Genomic DNA, 13,878 nt, shown 5'->3' with positions numbered 1-13,878 from the left:
GTGTGAAATAGCTGCCTACATGCAGCAAAGATGTGAATTTAGTCCAGAATTATGATTGGAATTAAGAAGTCTTTCCACCTGCTTTATTTTCATAGATCTCAGCATATCAGTAGTATCCTAGTATACAAAACATATTTATGTCTAAATCTTTTTACATGTGTATCATAGAGTATCCCATCCTACGAAGATTGTATTGCCCTTTCAAAATTGGGAACCTAAAGGAAAACCTACTGAAGAAGGGGATCTTGGAGCACTGGTGCAACATACATATGAGGTATTATCTGTAACAAGTTTTATGGTACGGTTCCACAGTGCTTTATGGCTTTAATTTACTGTGAAACTAGAATCATCTATCATATGCAGCTCTTCAGCGCCCCCGGTGTTGCTTTTTTTTTTTACACTACAGAATTGTTAATTTTACATGAAGTGAATGCTTATATTTTTAAGTAAAATATAGATGATAGGTAACATGACTCTGTCAGGCTCAGCTTTCCTCTTAAATGGCTTCCCTATGTGAAAGAAAAATGGCTTCCCTATGTGAAAGAAAAATGTACCTACCGGCACTGTGGAAAGTTTCAGAAGGGTATATGAGAAGAAAGTGTTGTCCAATTTGAATCAATCGAACATTTTAATTTTTCAAACTAATTTCATTTTAATAAAGCATGCCCCTGTAATTCCCATATTCATTTGGAAGTGGCCATTTTCAGAACTGTAATATGAATTACTTTGCATGGTATCTGATTTACCTATGATTTATTTATTTATTTATTTATTTATTTAAACTCTTTTCTATACCGTCGTTAAGCTAGAAGCCGTCACAACGGTTAACAATAAAGCACTTAAAAATGTAGCTTTATTTTAACATCTAGACAGGTGCCTGTAAGGTATGGTACAAAGTTTCATAATAGCTATAAGATGCTAGGTGAGGTTGTGTGTTTAGGTTTATCAGGTCGGTTCAAAATTATTAATAATCTACATGTTATCTGTTACTGCTTAAAAGTAAAAAAGTAAAATACACTCATAATGAGTAGGGGTGTTGTGTCAAAGCACAGACTCATCGCTTTCTGCAATTCTTTGGATTTTATTCTCCCTTCTCTTTGTGGTATGCTTGTTTAAATAGCCATGTTTTTAGGCTCTTTTTGATGTGTATTTATTGATTATAATGAATTTACAACTCGATAGGTAGAATAGGCAGCTTTAAAATGAGAATTAGGTTTCTACAGTAAGCTGAAATTTTAAAATGATCTTAGTAAAAAAATGCTAAAACAAACTTCATTGTTTATTGTAAAGTTAAAATGTCAAGTGATGAACATTTATAATTACAGAACTCACAGAATGTTTAGATATATTATGAGTCATCACTCCCTCATTACTGGTTTCCCAATTAAGTTAATTATGTACTATAATGCTCATATTTCAGAAAACTTCAGACCTAAGCCTCAGATAAGCAAACCTCCCAAACTGAGAAATTCTTAAAATAGCTGCTCAGATAATCATAACTATGCAAGCCTAACATACATCACTTTCCTTTTATCTCCCATGCCAAATAAGTGACTTAAAGTGTTCCACCCAGTGGACTAAGCTCAGTGTTAACTGTGCTTCCTATTATAGAATTTTCTCAACAAAATGTCACGGCTGCTCTACACCTCCATATTGAGAATCTGTAGCGGGAGACTCTTATTAGTCTACAAAATTATTTTTACCAATATACAAAAGAGCTAATTGGTTTGTTATAAGGCTTGTTAAGGAAGAAACTGACTGCAAAAAGAAATAGAGGTTGATATTTAAAGGGTTTATTTATGCATATTTTTGAATACTCTGATAAAATCCAATATTTTAATAATCCCCCGCCCACACTGTCCAGCCAAAATTTTTACCAGGTAACTCATTTCCCTCACAAAATTTATCCACATAAAAATATGTATGCTAAAGTTTTAACCAGTGAGCCCTGATATTCAGCGCTGCCCAGCTAAAGTTAGCCAGTGTAAGTCTAGTTAGAAAAGTTACCCAAATAATTTTATCCAGGTAACTTTAATTGCTTGTATTCAGCAGAACATATATCTAGGTATGTTTTGCTGAATACCTTGGTATCGTTATCTAGATTACTTTACCCGGGCAACTTTCCTGCTCACCAGCCCTCTGATTATTGACTTTATACTGTATAGAGTTTATGGAGGACAGCATCAACTGGTTGCAATGAACATTTCTTTATAAAAGATATAGGAAGGAGCTTATTGTAGTTATACAATATAAAGATTGTAATGCTTTGCATACAGGAATATTTCTATTACTTTTTTATTCCAAGCACCAGATCCACTGTGAAGTTGTAGGTGCAATCATACTGGAAGAATGACAACAGTAGAAAACTGTTTAAATCAAGGAGTGCTAACTTTGAACTGAAAAAAAAAATTGATCAGGAATTAGAATAATTTAATGCAGGAGTGGGCAAATCCAGGTTTTCAGGATATCCAAAATGAATATGCATGAGGCATATTTGCATGCATTGCCTCCATTGTATGCAAATATAGATCATGCAAATTCATTTTGGATATCCTGAAAAACAGACCTATTTGTGGCACTCCAGGACTGGACTTACCTATCCTAGCTTAATGGAATGGTTTGAGCAGCATTTGAAAGGAAACCACTGCATGCGAGATGAGAAATAACAATAGCATTTTGAGTATATTTGGTGGTAGTGGTTGATGAAAAAGGATCCCCTATAGTCCTACAGTATTTATTTATTTTTTTATTTTAGAAGCATGTTAACATATTATTTCTTAATTTGGCAGCTGCATAATATAGGTCCAAGTGCCATCAGTGAGACCCTCCTCCATGTTGGATGGCCATTTTCTAGTCGAGATGAGTTTCTTCTTTATATTTTCCATATTCAGACAACGGGACCTTTACAGTGTCAAACAAGTACTGCCATCAACCCATTGCAAATAAAGGTAAGGCATTCCTTCATGTTGTTTGCCTCTTTTACACTTCTGCATAAAAAAGCTGGGTTGGTATACCCCGATACAGATATACGATCTTCCCAATGTGTGTTATTGTCTATACCCACTTGTCGGGTTTTGAGGACATCTAAACTGGAAGCCAGAGCTTTGGAAGAAGAATATCATCAAGCTGGGTGGGCAAGTGGATTTTGACCAAGGGGGGTAGTGTGTTGCTCTGACTCTTTTTTTCTTTTGTTTGTCTGTGGTATTTTTATTTATACTGTTTACTCTGCAAATTAATTGGGTTAATTTTTTGGTTGGGTAAGCAGTTAAGAAATACTTTTACATAAAAAAATTAAATAAAATCAAGACTCAAAATATGAGCTAGTTACTTTGCATATTTACTATGGGAAAGAATTGGGACTGGGGAGTATGTGGCAGGGTGTAGAAAGGGGCTTACTCAGAGGAAAGATGGGTAGGAGAATGGGGTTGCTCTTAAAGGGTTTCTAGGAAAGGTGCTGTGGTAAGTGGCACACTGAAAGTAAGGTGGAGGAATGTGATGAGGGAGGTCATTTTCAAAGGATTTATGCATGTAAATGTAATATACTATTATAGCGATTTTCAAAAGCCAAATTGCATTCTTAAAGTGTACTTACATGTGTAAAACCTATTGACAATTCAATGGCATATATTGTAGCAATTTTCAAAAGCCCATTTACACATGTAAACCTGATTTTAAGTTTGTAAATCTTTTTGAAAATTACCCCTTAAGAGCCTCATTTTCAAATCTGTCCACGGTAGAGTATTTGCATGTGAAAGTGGGTAGGTGGAGATTTTAATGCTAGTATTTTATCGCTGCCCAGTTTACTAAATTCCGCAGTTTTCTGCTCCAAATGTACATGCGTATGTTTCTGCACATGTGAATATTTCCAGTACAGGAAAACATATTCTTTCTCTCCCCATTTTATAAACATATGCATGTATAATTTAGGAGAATAAAAAATATTATATTTATATGTAATTACCCTGATTTATACAGGGAGGCAGGTATTTTATTAAGTATGCACATATACTGTTTTGAAAATACATATATGCGTGTTTACTGGGAATCATTGTTTTGTAGATACCTCAGCCAGTTTACCCAGTCCTCCTTCAGTACACTTAGGGGTAGAGTTTAAAAAGTTGCATGTGCGCGTCCATGTGCGCGCACTACCCGGCACATGCACATGGACGCCCGATTTTATAACATGCATGCACTGGTTATAAAATCGAGGGTCGGCACACGCAAGGGGGTGCACATTACTGCAACTTGCGCGTGCCAACTCCTGCGGCCTTCCCCCGTTCCCTCCCTGGCTGCTCCAATTTATTTATTTATTTATTTATTTTAAGGCTTTCATATACCGATAACCGTTTGCACATCGTATCGGTTTACAATGAACATTGCGCTTATATATTGTAGCATAACAATTACACAGAACAATTGGTATGTACATGTTTCTAATATGGCGAGGGTATAGGATTAACAAGTATGGGACAAAACTATTTACAGGTTGATCGGTAGTGCTAGCGAGTCAAGAAATTTTGCATGTATTCACAGTAGAGAATAAATAGAGGGCTGTTAGTGGAAGGCCTGTTTGAAGAGCCATGTTTTTAGTTTTTTTTTTTTAATTTGTGTGCATGGTTCTATGCGGGGATCGGGGGGGGGACTGTGTTCCAAATTGAGGGACCTGCTATCGAGAATGCTCTGTCCCTTGTGGAGGAGAGGTGTGTGAGTTTTGGGGAGGGTGTGTGGAAGGTTCCTTGGTAGGCGGTTCTGGTGGGTCTGCTGGATGTATGGAAGCGGAGTGAGTCGTGTAGCCATTGTGTGTTTTCGTTGACTAGTGTCTTGTGTATAAGGGATAAGCTTTTGTATTGAATTCTCGAGGCAATAGGAAGCCAGTGGAGATCTCTTAGTATGGAAGTAATGTGGTCCTTCATGTGTGTATTGGTGAGGATTCTAGCTGTGGCATTCTGTAACAGTTGTAGGGGTTTGATGGTAGAGGTTGAGAGGCCTAGGAGGAGGGAGTTACAATAGTCAATTTTGGAGAAAATGATGGTCTGGAGCACAGTACGGAAATCAGTGACATGTAGGAAAGGTCTTAGTTTCTTTAGTATGTGGAGTTTGAAATAGCATTCTTTTATGGTGGATTTAATGAATTATTTTAAGTTCAATTGGTTGTCGATTATAACACCTAGGTCTTGTGTATGTAGAGAGATGGGTTTGAGGAGGGGTGAAGAGTTGGAGTAAGTATGGGTGTTGAGGAATATGATGAGGAGTTCTGTTTTGGAGGGGTTAAGCGCTAGGTTCATGTTTGTGAGGAGTTGGTTGATTGTGGAGAGGCAATTGTCCCAAGTCTTTAGGGCCTTAGGTAGCAAGTCAGTAAAGGGGATGAGTATTTGGACGTCGTCCGCATATATGTAATGGGTGATGCCTAGTTAGATAGGAATTTGCAGAGGGGTAACATGTAGATGTTGAAGAGGGTAGAGGATAAAGAGGAACCTTGGGGAACACCACGGTTAAGGTTAATGCGATCAGATTCATGGTTACCTTGAAGTGTCTGTTTTCAAGGTAGGATTTAAGCCAGAGTAGTGCTGTTCTTGTTATGCCAGTGTCAGAGAGTAGTTTTAAAATAATTTTGTGGCTGATGGTATTGAATGCAGATGAAATGTCGAGCATTGCCAGGAGGTAGGAGTGACCATTGTCCATTCCTTTATGTTGTCAGTTAGTGATATTAGGAGTGTTTCTGTGCTGAGGAATTTACGGAAGCCAAATTGGGATGGGGATAGGATCTTGTGGTTGTATTCAGAGAGACAGAGGTTGACTATTTTTTCTGTGATTTTGGCTAGAAAAGGCAGGTTTGAGATGGGTTTAAATTGGAGAGATCTGTGGGGTCGAGGTTGGGTTTCTTGAGGATGGGCTTGACAACTGCCTGTTTTAAGGTGGAGGGGACGCTACCTTGTGTGAGGGAGCAGTTGATTATTTCAGAAATGGGTTTTGCTATTATGTTGGGAATGGATAGTAGGAGTTTGGTAGGGATGGTATCATTTGGATGAGAGGAGGGTTTAGTTTTCTTTAATAGGGTTTCTATTTTGGCTGAAGAAGTTGTTTTGAAGGAGTCAAGGGTGGCGGTCATGTTTAAAGGGAAGAAGTTGGCTTTGGAGGTGTCAGCGAGAAAATTTACTATAAGTGTGGAGATTTTGTTTTGGAAGAAAAGGGCAAGGTCATTACATTTACTTTTGGAGCCGGTGTCTGAAATGTGTGTGGTGGAGGTTTTAGTGAGGTCGGATATGATGGAGAAGAAGGCCTTGGCGTTGTACTGGAAGTTGTGAATTTTATGGGCATAGAAGTCCCGTTTTGTTTTTTGGATGGAGGTCCTATAGGCATGCATGGAGGCATTGTATGAGGCACGTAGTGCAGGTGAAGGGTGTTTTCGCCATTGTCTTTCTTTGTTTCTTAGGTCGTTCTTTAGCTTTTTTAATTCAAGAGTGTACCATGGTTTGTTGTTGTTGTGGACTGGGTTTATAGTTTTTGTGGTGAGAGGGCAGATTTTGTCAGCAATATCTTTGGTGATATTGTACCAGGAGGAAAGGGCAGATTTGGTGTTTAATAAATCAATTTAGTTGGGAATATTGGCACAGGAGGAGATAAGGTCATCTCTGGTGCAGGTTTTACAGAATTGGAAAGTGTGGTTGTGAGGAGGAGGGGTGGATGAGGGGGTTTTTTTTATAGCTAGGGTGGTGTTTATAAGGGAATGGTCAGACCAGGGGACCAGGGAGCAAGAAGGGGTATCAGTGGTGTGGATGCTAGAGTTCGTGAATATTAGGTCTGAATATTTAGGACCGGCCTGGGAGGGAACTTCCCTACCCCCTAATCTATCCTTCCTACCCCTTCCCCTAACTTTCCCACCCCCTAGCCCTATCCTAACCCCCCGCCCCCCCCCCCAAAAAAAAGTTGTCTCACCTTTTGCGCCTACTTGAAGCAGGCACATGTTGCGCGCACCAGCAGCCTGCTGGCACACAATCCTCCGACACAGCAGCAAATGGCCACTGTGCCTGGGGCCTCTAGCCCCTCCCCCTTTCTTGAAGCCCTGGGACTTACACACATCCCGGGGTTTACGCACGTGGCTGGGCCTTTTAAAATCCGGCCCTTAGATTCTTGCACATCATCCTGAACCTCCATCAGTATACCCGGACACCCCCCCACACACACACACAAAATCTGCAGATAACAGGAAAATCTGATTTCACTAGTGCGAGTCAATTAGCAGGTGTAAATGTATCATACATATCTAAAATGTGTAATTATTATTATTACTATTTAGATTTTTATATTCTGCTTTTTGGCACTTCAAAGTGGATTACATGCAGATACTGTAGGTATTTCTCTATCCCCAGAGGGCTTACAATCTAATTTTGTACCTGAGGCAATGGAGGGTAAAGTGACTTGCTCAAGGTCACAAGGAGCAACAGTGGGATTTGTAACCTTGTTTCCCTGATTTGTAACCCGCTGCTCTAAACACTAGGATACTCTTCCAAAAAGAACTTTTTTTCAATAGTTTTTTGTTCAACGGACAATAATTTTCAATATACAAAACCAAGTCCAAATGATCTCAAATAAATCAACTAAGTAATATAAAAGCTATTTTCAGTGATCCTAAACAATAAGTGGAAACAGAGAACTCATACGTAGGCTGTTGCGCAGGAGGTGGACCCTTGGGCTGAGGTGGGGTTGATGCTACCCGTAGGGGAGCCCCTGATGGAGACTGTCAGAGGCTGGCTGGAGCTTTGCCAATACCAGCCCTCATTCCCCGCAGGTTGAGCCCTTATGTGCCGGGGCCGGCTGGAGTTCAGTGGGCCTCCGTCCGAGGTTTTCTGGTAGATGAGGAGGAGGTCAGCCAGGGGCCAGCAACGGGAGTAATGGAGAGTCAGTACTGGACAAGGCGAAGTCTTGGAGACCCGGGCGCCAAAAGGAACGAGAGTCAGACTGGGGGCGCCCAGGTTAAAGCAGGCCGAAACCTGAAAGGCCAAGTCCAGCATAGAGACTGCAGGGGCGTCACAGAAAAGGCTGAAGTCAGGGCAGGCGGCAAGCAAGAAGCAGTGGCAATGCAAGGCAGAGGTCAGGTCCAGGAGATGATCAGTAGCGTGGTCGGGCAAAAAAGAAGTCAGGTCCAGGAGATGATCAGTAGCGTGGTCAGGAAAAGCAGAGGTCAGGTCCAGGAGATGATCAGTAGCATGGGTCAGGCAAAGCAGAGTTCAGGTCCAGGAGATGATCAGTAACGTGGTTGGGCAAAGCAGAGGTCGGGTCCAGGAGATGATCAGTAGCATGTTCGGGCAAAGCAGAGGTCGGTTCCAGGAGAAGTCAGTCCATAAATCAAGTAGAGGAAGCCCAAGGCACAGGAACTAGGAGAAGTAATGAAACCAGGATCAGGAACACGAGGAAATCACCAGAGGAGGCAACGAAGCACACGTGCAGCATGGAGACCTGTTGCAAAGGCAACTAACTGAGGCTGGGCTCGGCCTTATATATCGGAACTAGTGACGTCATCATCCGGGGCCATAAGTTGGTTTCCGCCATGGCCCCTTTAAAAGGAAAGGAGATGTGTGCACGCCTAGGGAGGAGCACGGTGCGGGACGGCAGCATCTCTCCACGGACCATGTGGGGAGGCCCACCGCGGAGCACAGGTGTCCGCCGAGGAGACAGGAGCACTGGGGACGGCCCAAGGTCGAAGGCGGCGGCCCACAGCCACAACGGAAGTAGAGCCAGACACTGGAACAAGCAGAAGAGGGTAAGAGGGCTTGGCCACGGGCCTGCCGCAGCCAGCACATGCAATAGTACCCCCCCATTACGTCCCACCTTTTGAGATCTGGGTTTGCCCGGATGAGCACGGTGAACCTGCAGGAGGAGGTTTTTATCCAGGATGTTACGAGCTAGCTTCCACGAATTCTCTTCTGGGCCGTACCCCTCCCAGGAAAGAAGGTATTCCCACTGACGACCCCTACAGCGGACATCAAGGACTTCATGGACCTTGTAAGTGGTGTCAGACCCCACAACCAACTGAGATGGTTCAGGAACCTTACAAGAAGGCCAAGAGAGAATCACCCGCTTCAGAAGCGACAGGTGGAATGTGTTGTGAATTCCCAGAGTCGGTGACAGCCGGAGCTGGTAGGTAAAAGGGCCAACACGATGGGTGACTGGAAAAGGTCCGATGAGGTGGATGTATCGTGTACTTAACCAGACTTTTTGGCCAGGAAGATACTCAGGAGCAGAGCGTCGATGGGTGTCCGCGGACTTATTAGCCCAGATCGCGGTCTGGCACAGGCGAAGGTTTGTCTGATTCCAAAGAGCCTTGAGGGCATCCGCAGTGGCTTGCACAGCTGGAGAAGGTACAGACAGCGGTATAGATAGTGGAGGCTGTCGCTGCTTACCATAGACAATAGAAAATGGCGATATTCCTGTGGCAGCGGCAATAGGGGAGTTGTGGGAGAACTCCGCCCAAGGAAGAAGTTCTGCCCAGTTGTCCTGCCGATTATTTATGTAGGCACGGAGAAAGGCCTCTAGGGAATGGTTTGTACATTTGGCTTGACCATTGGACTGCGGATGGTAAGCTGTGGTGAGGATGATGTCAATGCCGAACTTGCAACATAAAGCGCGCCAATAGCAGGCGACGCAATGGGGACCTCTGTCCGAGACTATGTCCTTGGGTAAGCCGTGCAGACAGAATATATGGAGGAAGAACAGGCATGCCAATTCTGGAGCAGAAGGTAGGTCCGGCAGGGGAACAAAATGGGCCATTTTTGAAAACCTGTCGATGGTGACCCATATGACAGTGTGACCTTTAGACGGTGGCAAATCCACAACGAAATCCATGGAAAGGTGTGTCCATGGCTCTTCTGGAGCAGGAAGTGGTTGAAGCAGGCCCCAAGGTCGACCAACTGGGGGCTTCTGTTGAGCACAAATATTGCAGGAATCGACGTACGCTCTGGCGTCAGAGACCATAGTGGGCCACCAGAAGAATCACCTGAGTAAAACAAGAGTTCGTGCCCATCCTGGGTGGCCAGCAAACTTAGAATTGTGTGCCCATTGGAGAACTCTTTCGCTGAGGCAACGGGGCACAACAGGGCACAACAGGGCACAACAGTCCCAGCAGGGACTGGGAGAGTCGCAGACAAGCAGATACAAGCAGGGTCGATGATGTGATTTGGTTCTTCAGGAATATCTTCGGGTTCAAAGGAATGAGATAAGGCATCCACCCAGAGATTCTTCTCTGCTGGGCGATACCGGTGTTCAAAATTAAACCTGGAAAAGAATAAGGCCCATCGGGCTTGACAAGCGTTAAGACACTGGGCATGACTCAGGTGTTCAAGGTTTTTTGTGATCGGTGAGAATTGTAAATTTGTGCTGGGTGCCCTTTAACCAAGGGTGCCATTCCTCCAAGGCCAGCTTAATTGCTAGTAATTCTCGGTCCCCAATACTGTAATTCTGTTCTGCAGGAGAGAACTTACGAGAAAAGAAGGAACACAGGATCAGGTACCCGGATGTCAAATGCTGGCTCAGAACCACCCAGGCCCCGATAGCAGAGGCATCCACTTCGATCAGGAAGGGGCAGTTTGGGTCTGGGTGACGAAGGCATGGTCCAGTGAGGAAGGCCTCTTTAAGGCGCTGAAAGGCTGTAAGGGCTTCCGGAGTCCAATTCCGAGTGTCTTGGCTCTTATGGGTCATAGCTGTGAGGGGAGCTGCCAGAGTAGAATAGTTAGAAATGAAATGGCAGTAGTAATTTGTAAATCCGAGAAACCATTGCAAGGCTTGGAGGCCCACAGGCCGAAGCCAGTCTTGGATTCCCTTGAGTTTCTCTGGGTCCATGGAAAACCCTTGTTGCGAGATAATATATCCCAGAAAAGGCAGACTGGATTGTTCAAAGAGGCACTTGTCCAACTTTACGAAACATGCGAACATCTGCATGGTGCATAGTGAGGTCCTTTGAAAAGACAAGAATATCATCAAGGTACGCCACTACCTTGACGTACAGAAGATCTCAGAAGATCTCGTTGATCATTCGTTGAAACACAGCCGGGGCATTACAAAGGCTGAAGGGCATTACCAGGTATTCGTAATGCCCATCCCTGATATTAAAGGCCATTATCCAGATGTCTTCAGGGTGAAAGCTTCCCAAGTTGTAGGCTCTGCGTAAGTCTAATTTAGTAAAGATGGAGGCCCCTTGAAGGCGGTCGAACAGTTCGGAGATCAGAGGCAGAGGATACTTGTCTTTACTAGTGATGGCATTTAAGCCGCAGTAGTCGATACACGGCCTTAAGGATCCGTCTTTCTTCGTGACGAAGAAAAATCCCACTCTGGTGGGAGAAGTTGATGGTCGAATGAACCCTTTAGTCAGGTTCTCTCAGATATACTTCGTCATGGCTCGGATCTCCGGTTGTGACAGAGGATAGCTCCGCCCTCAAGGAGGTGTGGTTCCAGGCAAAAGCTCGATTGGACAATCGAACCTCCAAAGAGAAGAAGGATATCAGCCTTCTGCTTTAAGAAGATATCTTCAAAGTCTGCATAAGGAGCTGGAATGCCAGAGGTCGAGTCCAGGAGATGATTAGTAGCATGGTTGGGCAAGCAGAGGTCAGGTCCAGGAGATGATCAGTAGCATGGTCGGGCAAAGCAGAGGTCAGGTCCAGGAGAAGATCATTGACGTGGTCAGGCAAAGCAGAGGTCAGGTCCAGGAGAAGATCAATTACTTGGTCAGGCAAAGCAGAGGCCAGGTCCAGGAGAAGATCAATGATGTGGTCAGGCAAAGCAGAGGTCAGATTCCAGGAGAAGTCAGTCCATAAATCAAGTCGAGTAAACACGAGGCAAAGGAACTAGGAGAAGTAGCGAAACCAGGATCAGGAACACGGAAGGAACAGGAACCAGAAACACGAGGATATCACCAGAGGGGGCAACAAAGTACACGTCCAGCGTGGAGACCTGTTGCAAAGGCAACTAACTGAGGCTGGGCCTGGCCTTATATACCAGAGCCCAATGATGTCATCATCCGGGGCCACAGGTTGGTTTCCCACTGCAGCCCCTTTAAAAGGAAAGGAGATGCGCACGTGCCTAGAGAGGAGCGCAGCATGGGACAGTGGCGTCTCTCCGCAGACCATGCGGGGAGGCGTGCCGCGGAGCACAGGTGTCCACCAAGGAGGCAGGAGCACCTTAGGTGGCCCGAGGTGGAAGGCAACGGCTCACACCCGCAAGGGAAGTGGAGCCAGACGCTGGAACAGGCAGAAGAGGGTAAGAGGACCTGGCCGCGGGCCTGCCGTGGCCGGCACACGCAATATAGACCAGACAGCCCTTATTTTTCACAGTAAAATATATGCGCAAAACTGAAAATATACCATATTTTTGACATTTATTAAATAATATATACGTGCTTGAATGCTGTTTTTTGCATGTGGAACCTCTTTGAAAAGGTACTCCTAAGTGAAAAGAGAGAACAGAGATGAATTGCATGTTGAAAAACTATGGTGAACAATAAATTAAAAAATGAATATTTATCTTACATTATACATGCAATGAATGCTATTTTTATACACTGCAATTTAATGTGACTAAATATTTTTATTGTTAATCCATTTGAGAAATTTCAAAATAACTATCATTTACACAGTATAGAACTATAGTGAGACTGTTTTAAAGTTATAGTAAATGCCTTGACCCAATACATTTTAAATGAAATCCTGTTTCAGTCCAGCATATTTCAATAAGGTAAAATAACCCAGTTTGGTGAATAACTTTCCCATTTGGAGTACTGCAATAAGGTTAAAATTAATGTTTACACTGCTTTTTGCCCTTACTCCCAGTTGAACCATAAAAACTATAGGAGAGGTGCTATAAGCACATGAATATGTTATTTATTCTTTGAAGAACTGAGCTTTTCAGGGTGTTTTTCTCAAGATTTAGATGTAAATCAGAGGGAAATGTGTGATATAATGAATCTGCTGGTAAACTGACATTTTTCTATGGTAAAGTGGGGTTCCCTAGAAATGAATTTTACTGTATTTTCTTTCCTGTGAGAACTGGGTTAAATATACATGTCACAGCCTTTATTTTAAACTTAGTTTCTGAGTTCAACACCGGGCCATCAATGGTTAGCAAAATGTTTAAAGTAGTGAGCAATTGTTACTTTCATATTTCCATGATTAGTTTTTCTTGAGCCTGTATAGCTAAGATCCAGGTTTCTGTAGCAGCTCAAGGGTAGATTCTGCAGCAAGGGTTATACAATTCTTTGATACCGTTTTTGATATTTGGTGGCATATTTCCCAAAAGTGTGCAAATATATACTCCAAAGCTATATATACTATAGATCTTTCAGTTGTAAACCCAAAGGAGTTAATGGAAACTACCCGGCCAAAATTGAAAATCTTTCAATTTGTAAACATTTTCCTTTCATAAATAGACGTTCAACCTTCATTGTGGGTTCTTGGGTAGCTACTTTTGTTTCTTTTTCTCTTTTCTCTTTTTCAGTTCTTTCTCACTCTGTTTTCTGTTTTTTATTTTCATTTTTTCTCCATCTTCCTCTCTTCTCTTATCTCACCTTCCCTACAGCTTGTCTCACTATCTCCAAAGATACTGCTTTTCTCCTCTTACCCATTTCCAACTGCATAACTCTATCTCTTAAATCTAAAAAAGTATCTTTTTCTTCTTTGAGTGGCCCTTCCAGCATGTGCAAACACACTGATTTTCATCTTGAAAAAAGACTACTTCATATGGCAGAAATATAGCTCGAGTACAAAATAAGCAATCATGAACAAACTGATCCTAGTTCTATCGATTTTTCCAAAATTGTGAGACATCAAGGCTATCCCTAGCTAATTGCTTTCTCAAGCCCATGTCTCTTCCCCAGTTTTTTTTTTCAGTGAA

General features: G+C 42.8%; 1 protein-coding gene across 1 annotated transcript in view; it reads left to right on the top strand.

Moving 5' to 3' along the window:
• The window catches only part of ITGA8 (integrin subunit alpha 8), a 560,404-nt gene that overhangs the window by 410,044 nt on the left and 136,482 nt on the right, over positions 1-13,878 (top strand). Inside the window, exons 24-25 of the mRNA XM_029588821.1 lie at positions 169-274; positions 2,790-2,948. Coding sequence (XP_029444681.1) covers positions 169-274; positions 2,790-2,948 — 265 coding nt within the window. The remainder of the gene's footprint in view (positions 1-168; positions 275-2,789; positions 2,949-13,878) is intronic.

This window comes from Rhinatrema bivittatum, chromosome 2 (assembly GCF_901001135.1).
Source record: "Rhinatrema bivittatum chromosome 2, aRhiBiv1.1, whole genome shotgun sequence".
Classification (NCBI taxonomy): Eukaryota; Metazoa; Chordata; class Amphibia; order Gymnophiona; family Rhinatrematidae; genus Rhinatrema; species Rhinatrema bivittatum.
This window is presented reverse-complemented; position numbering and strand designations above follow the sequence as displayed.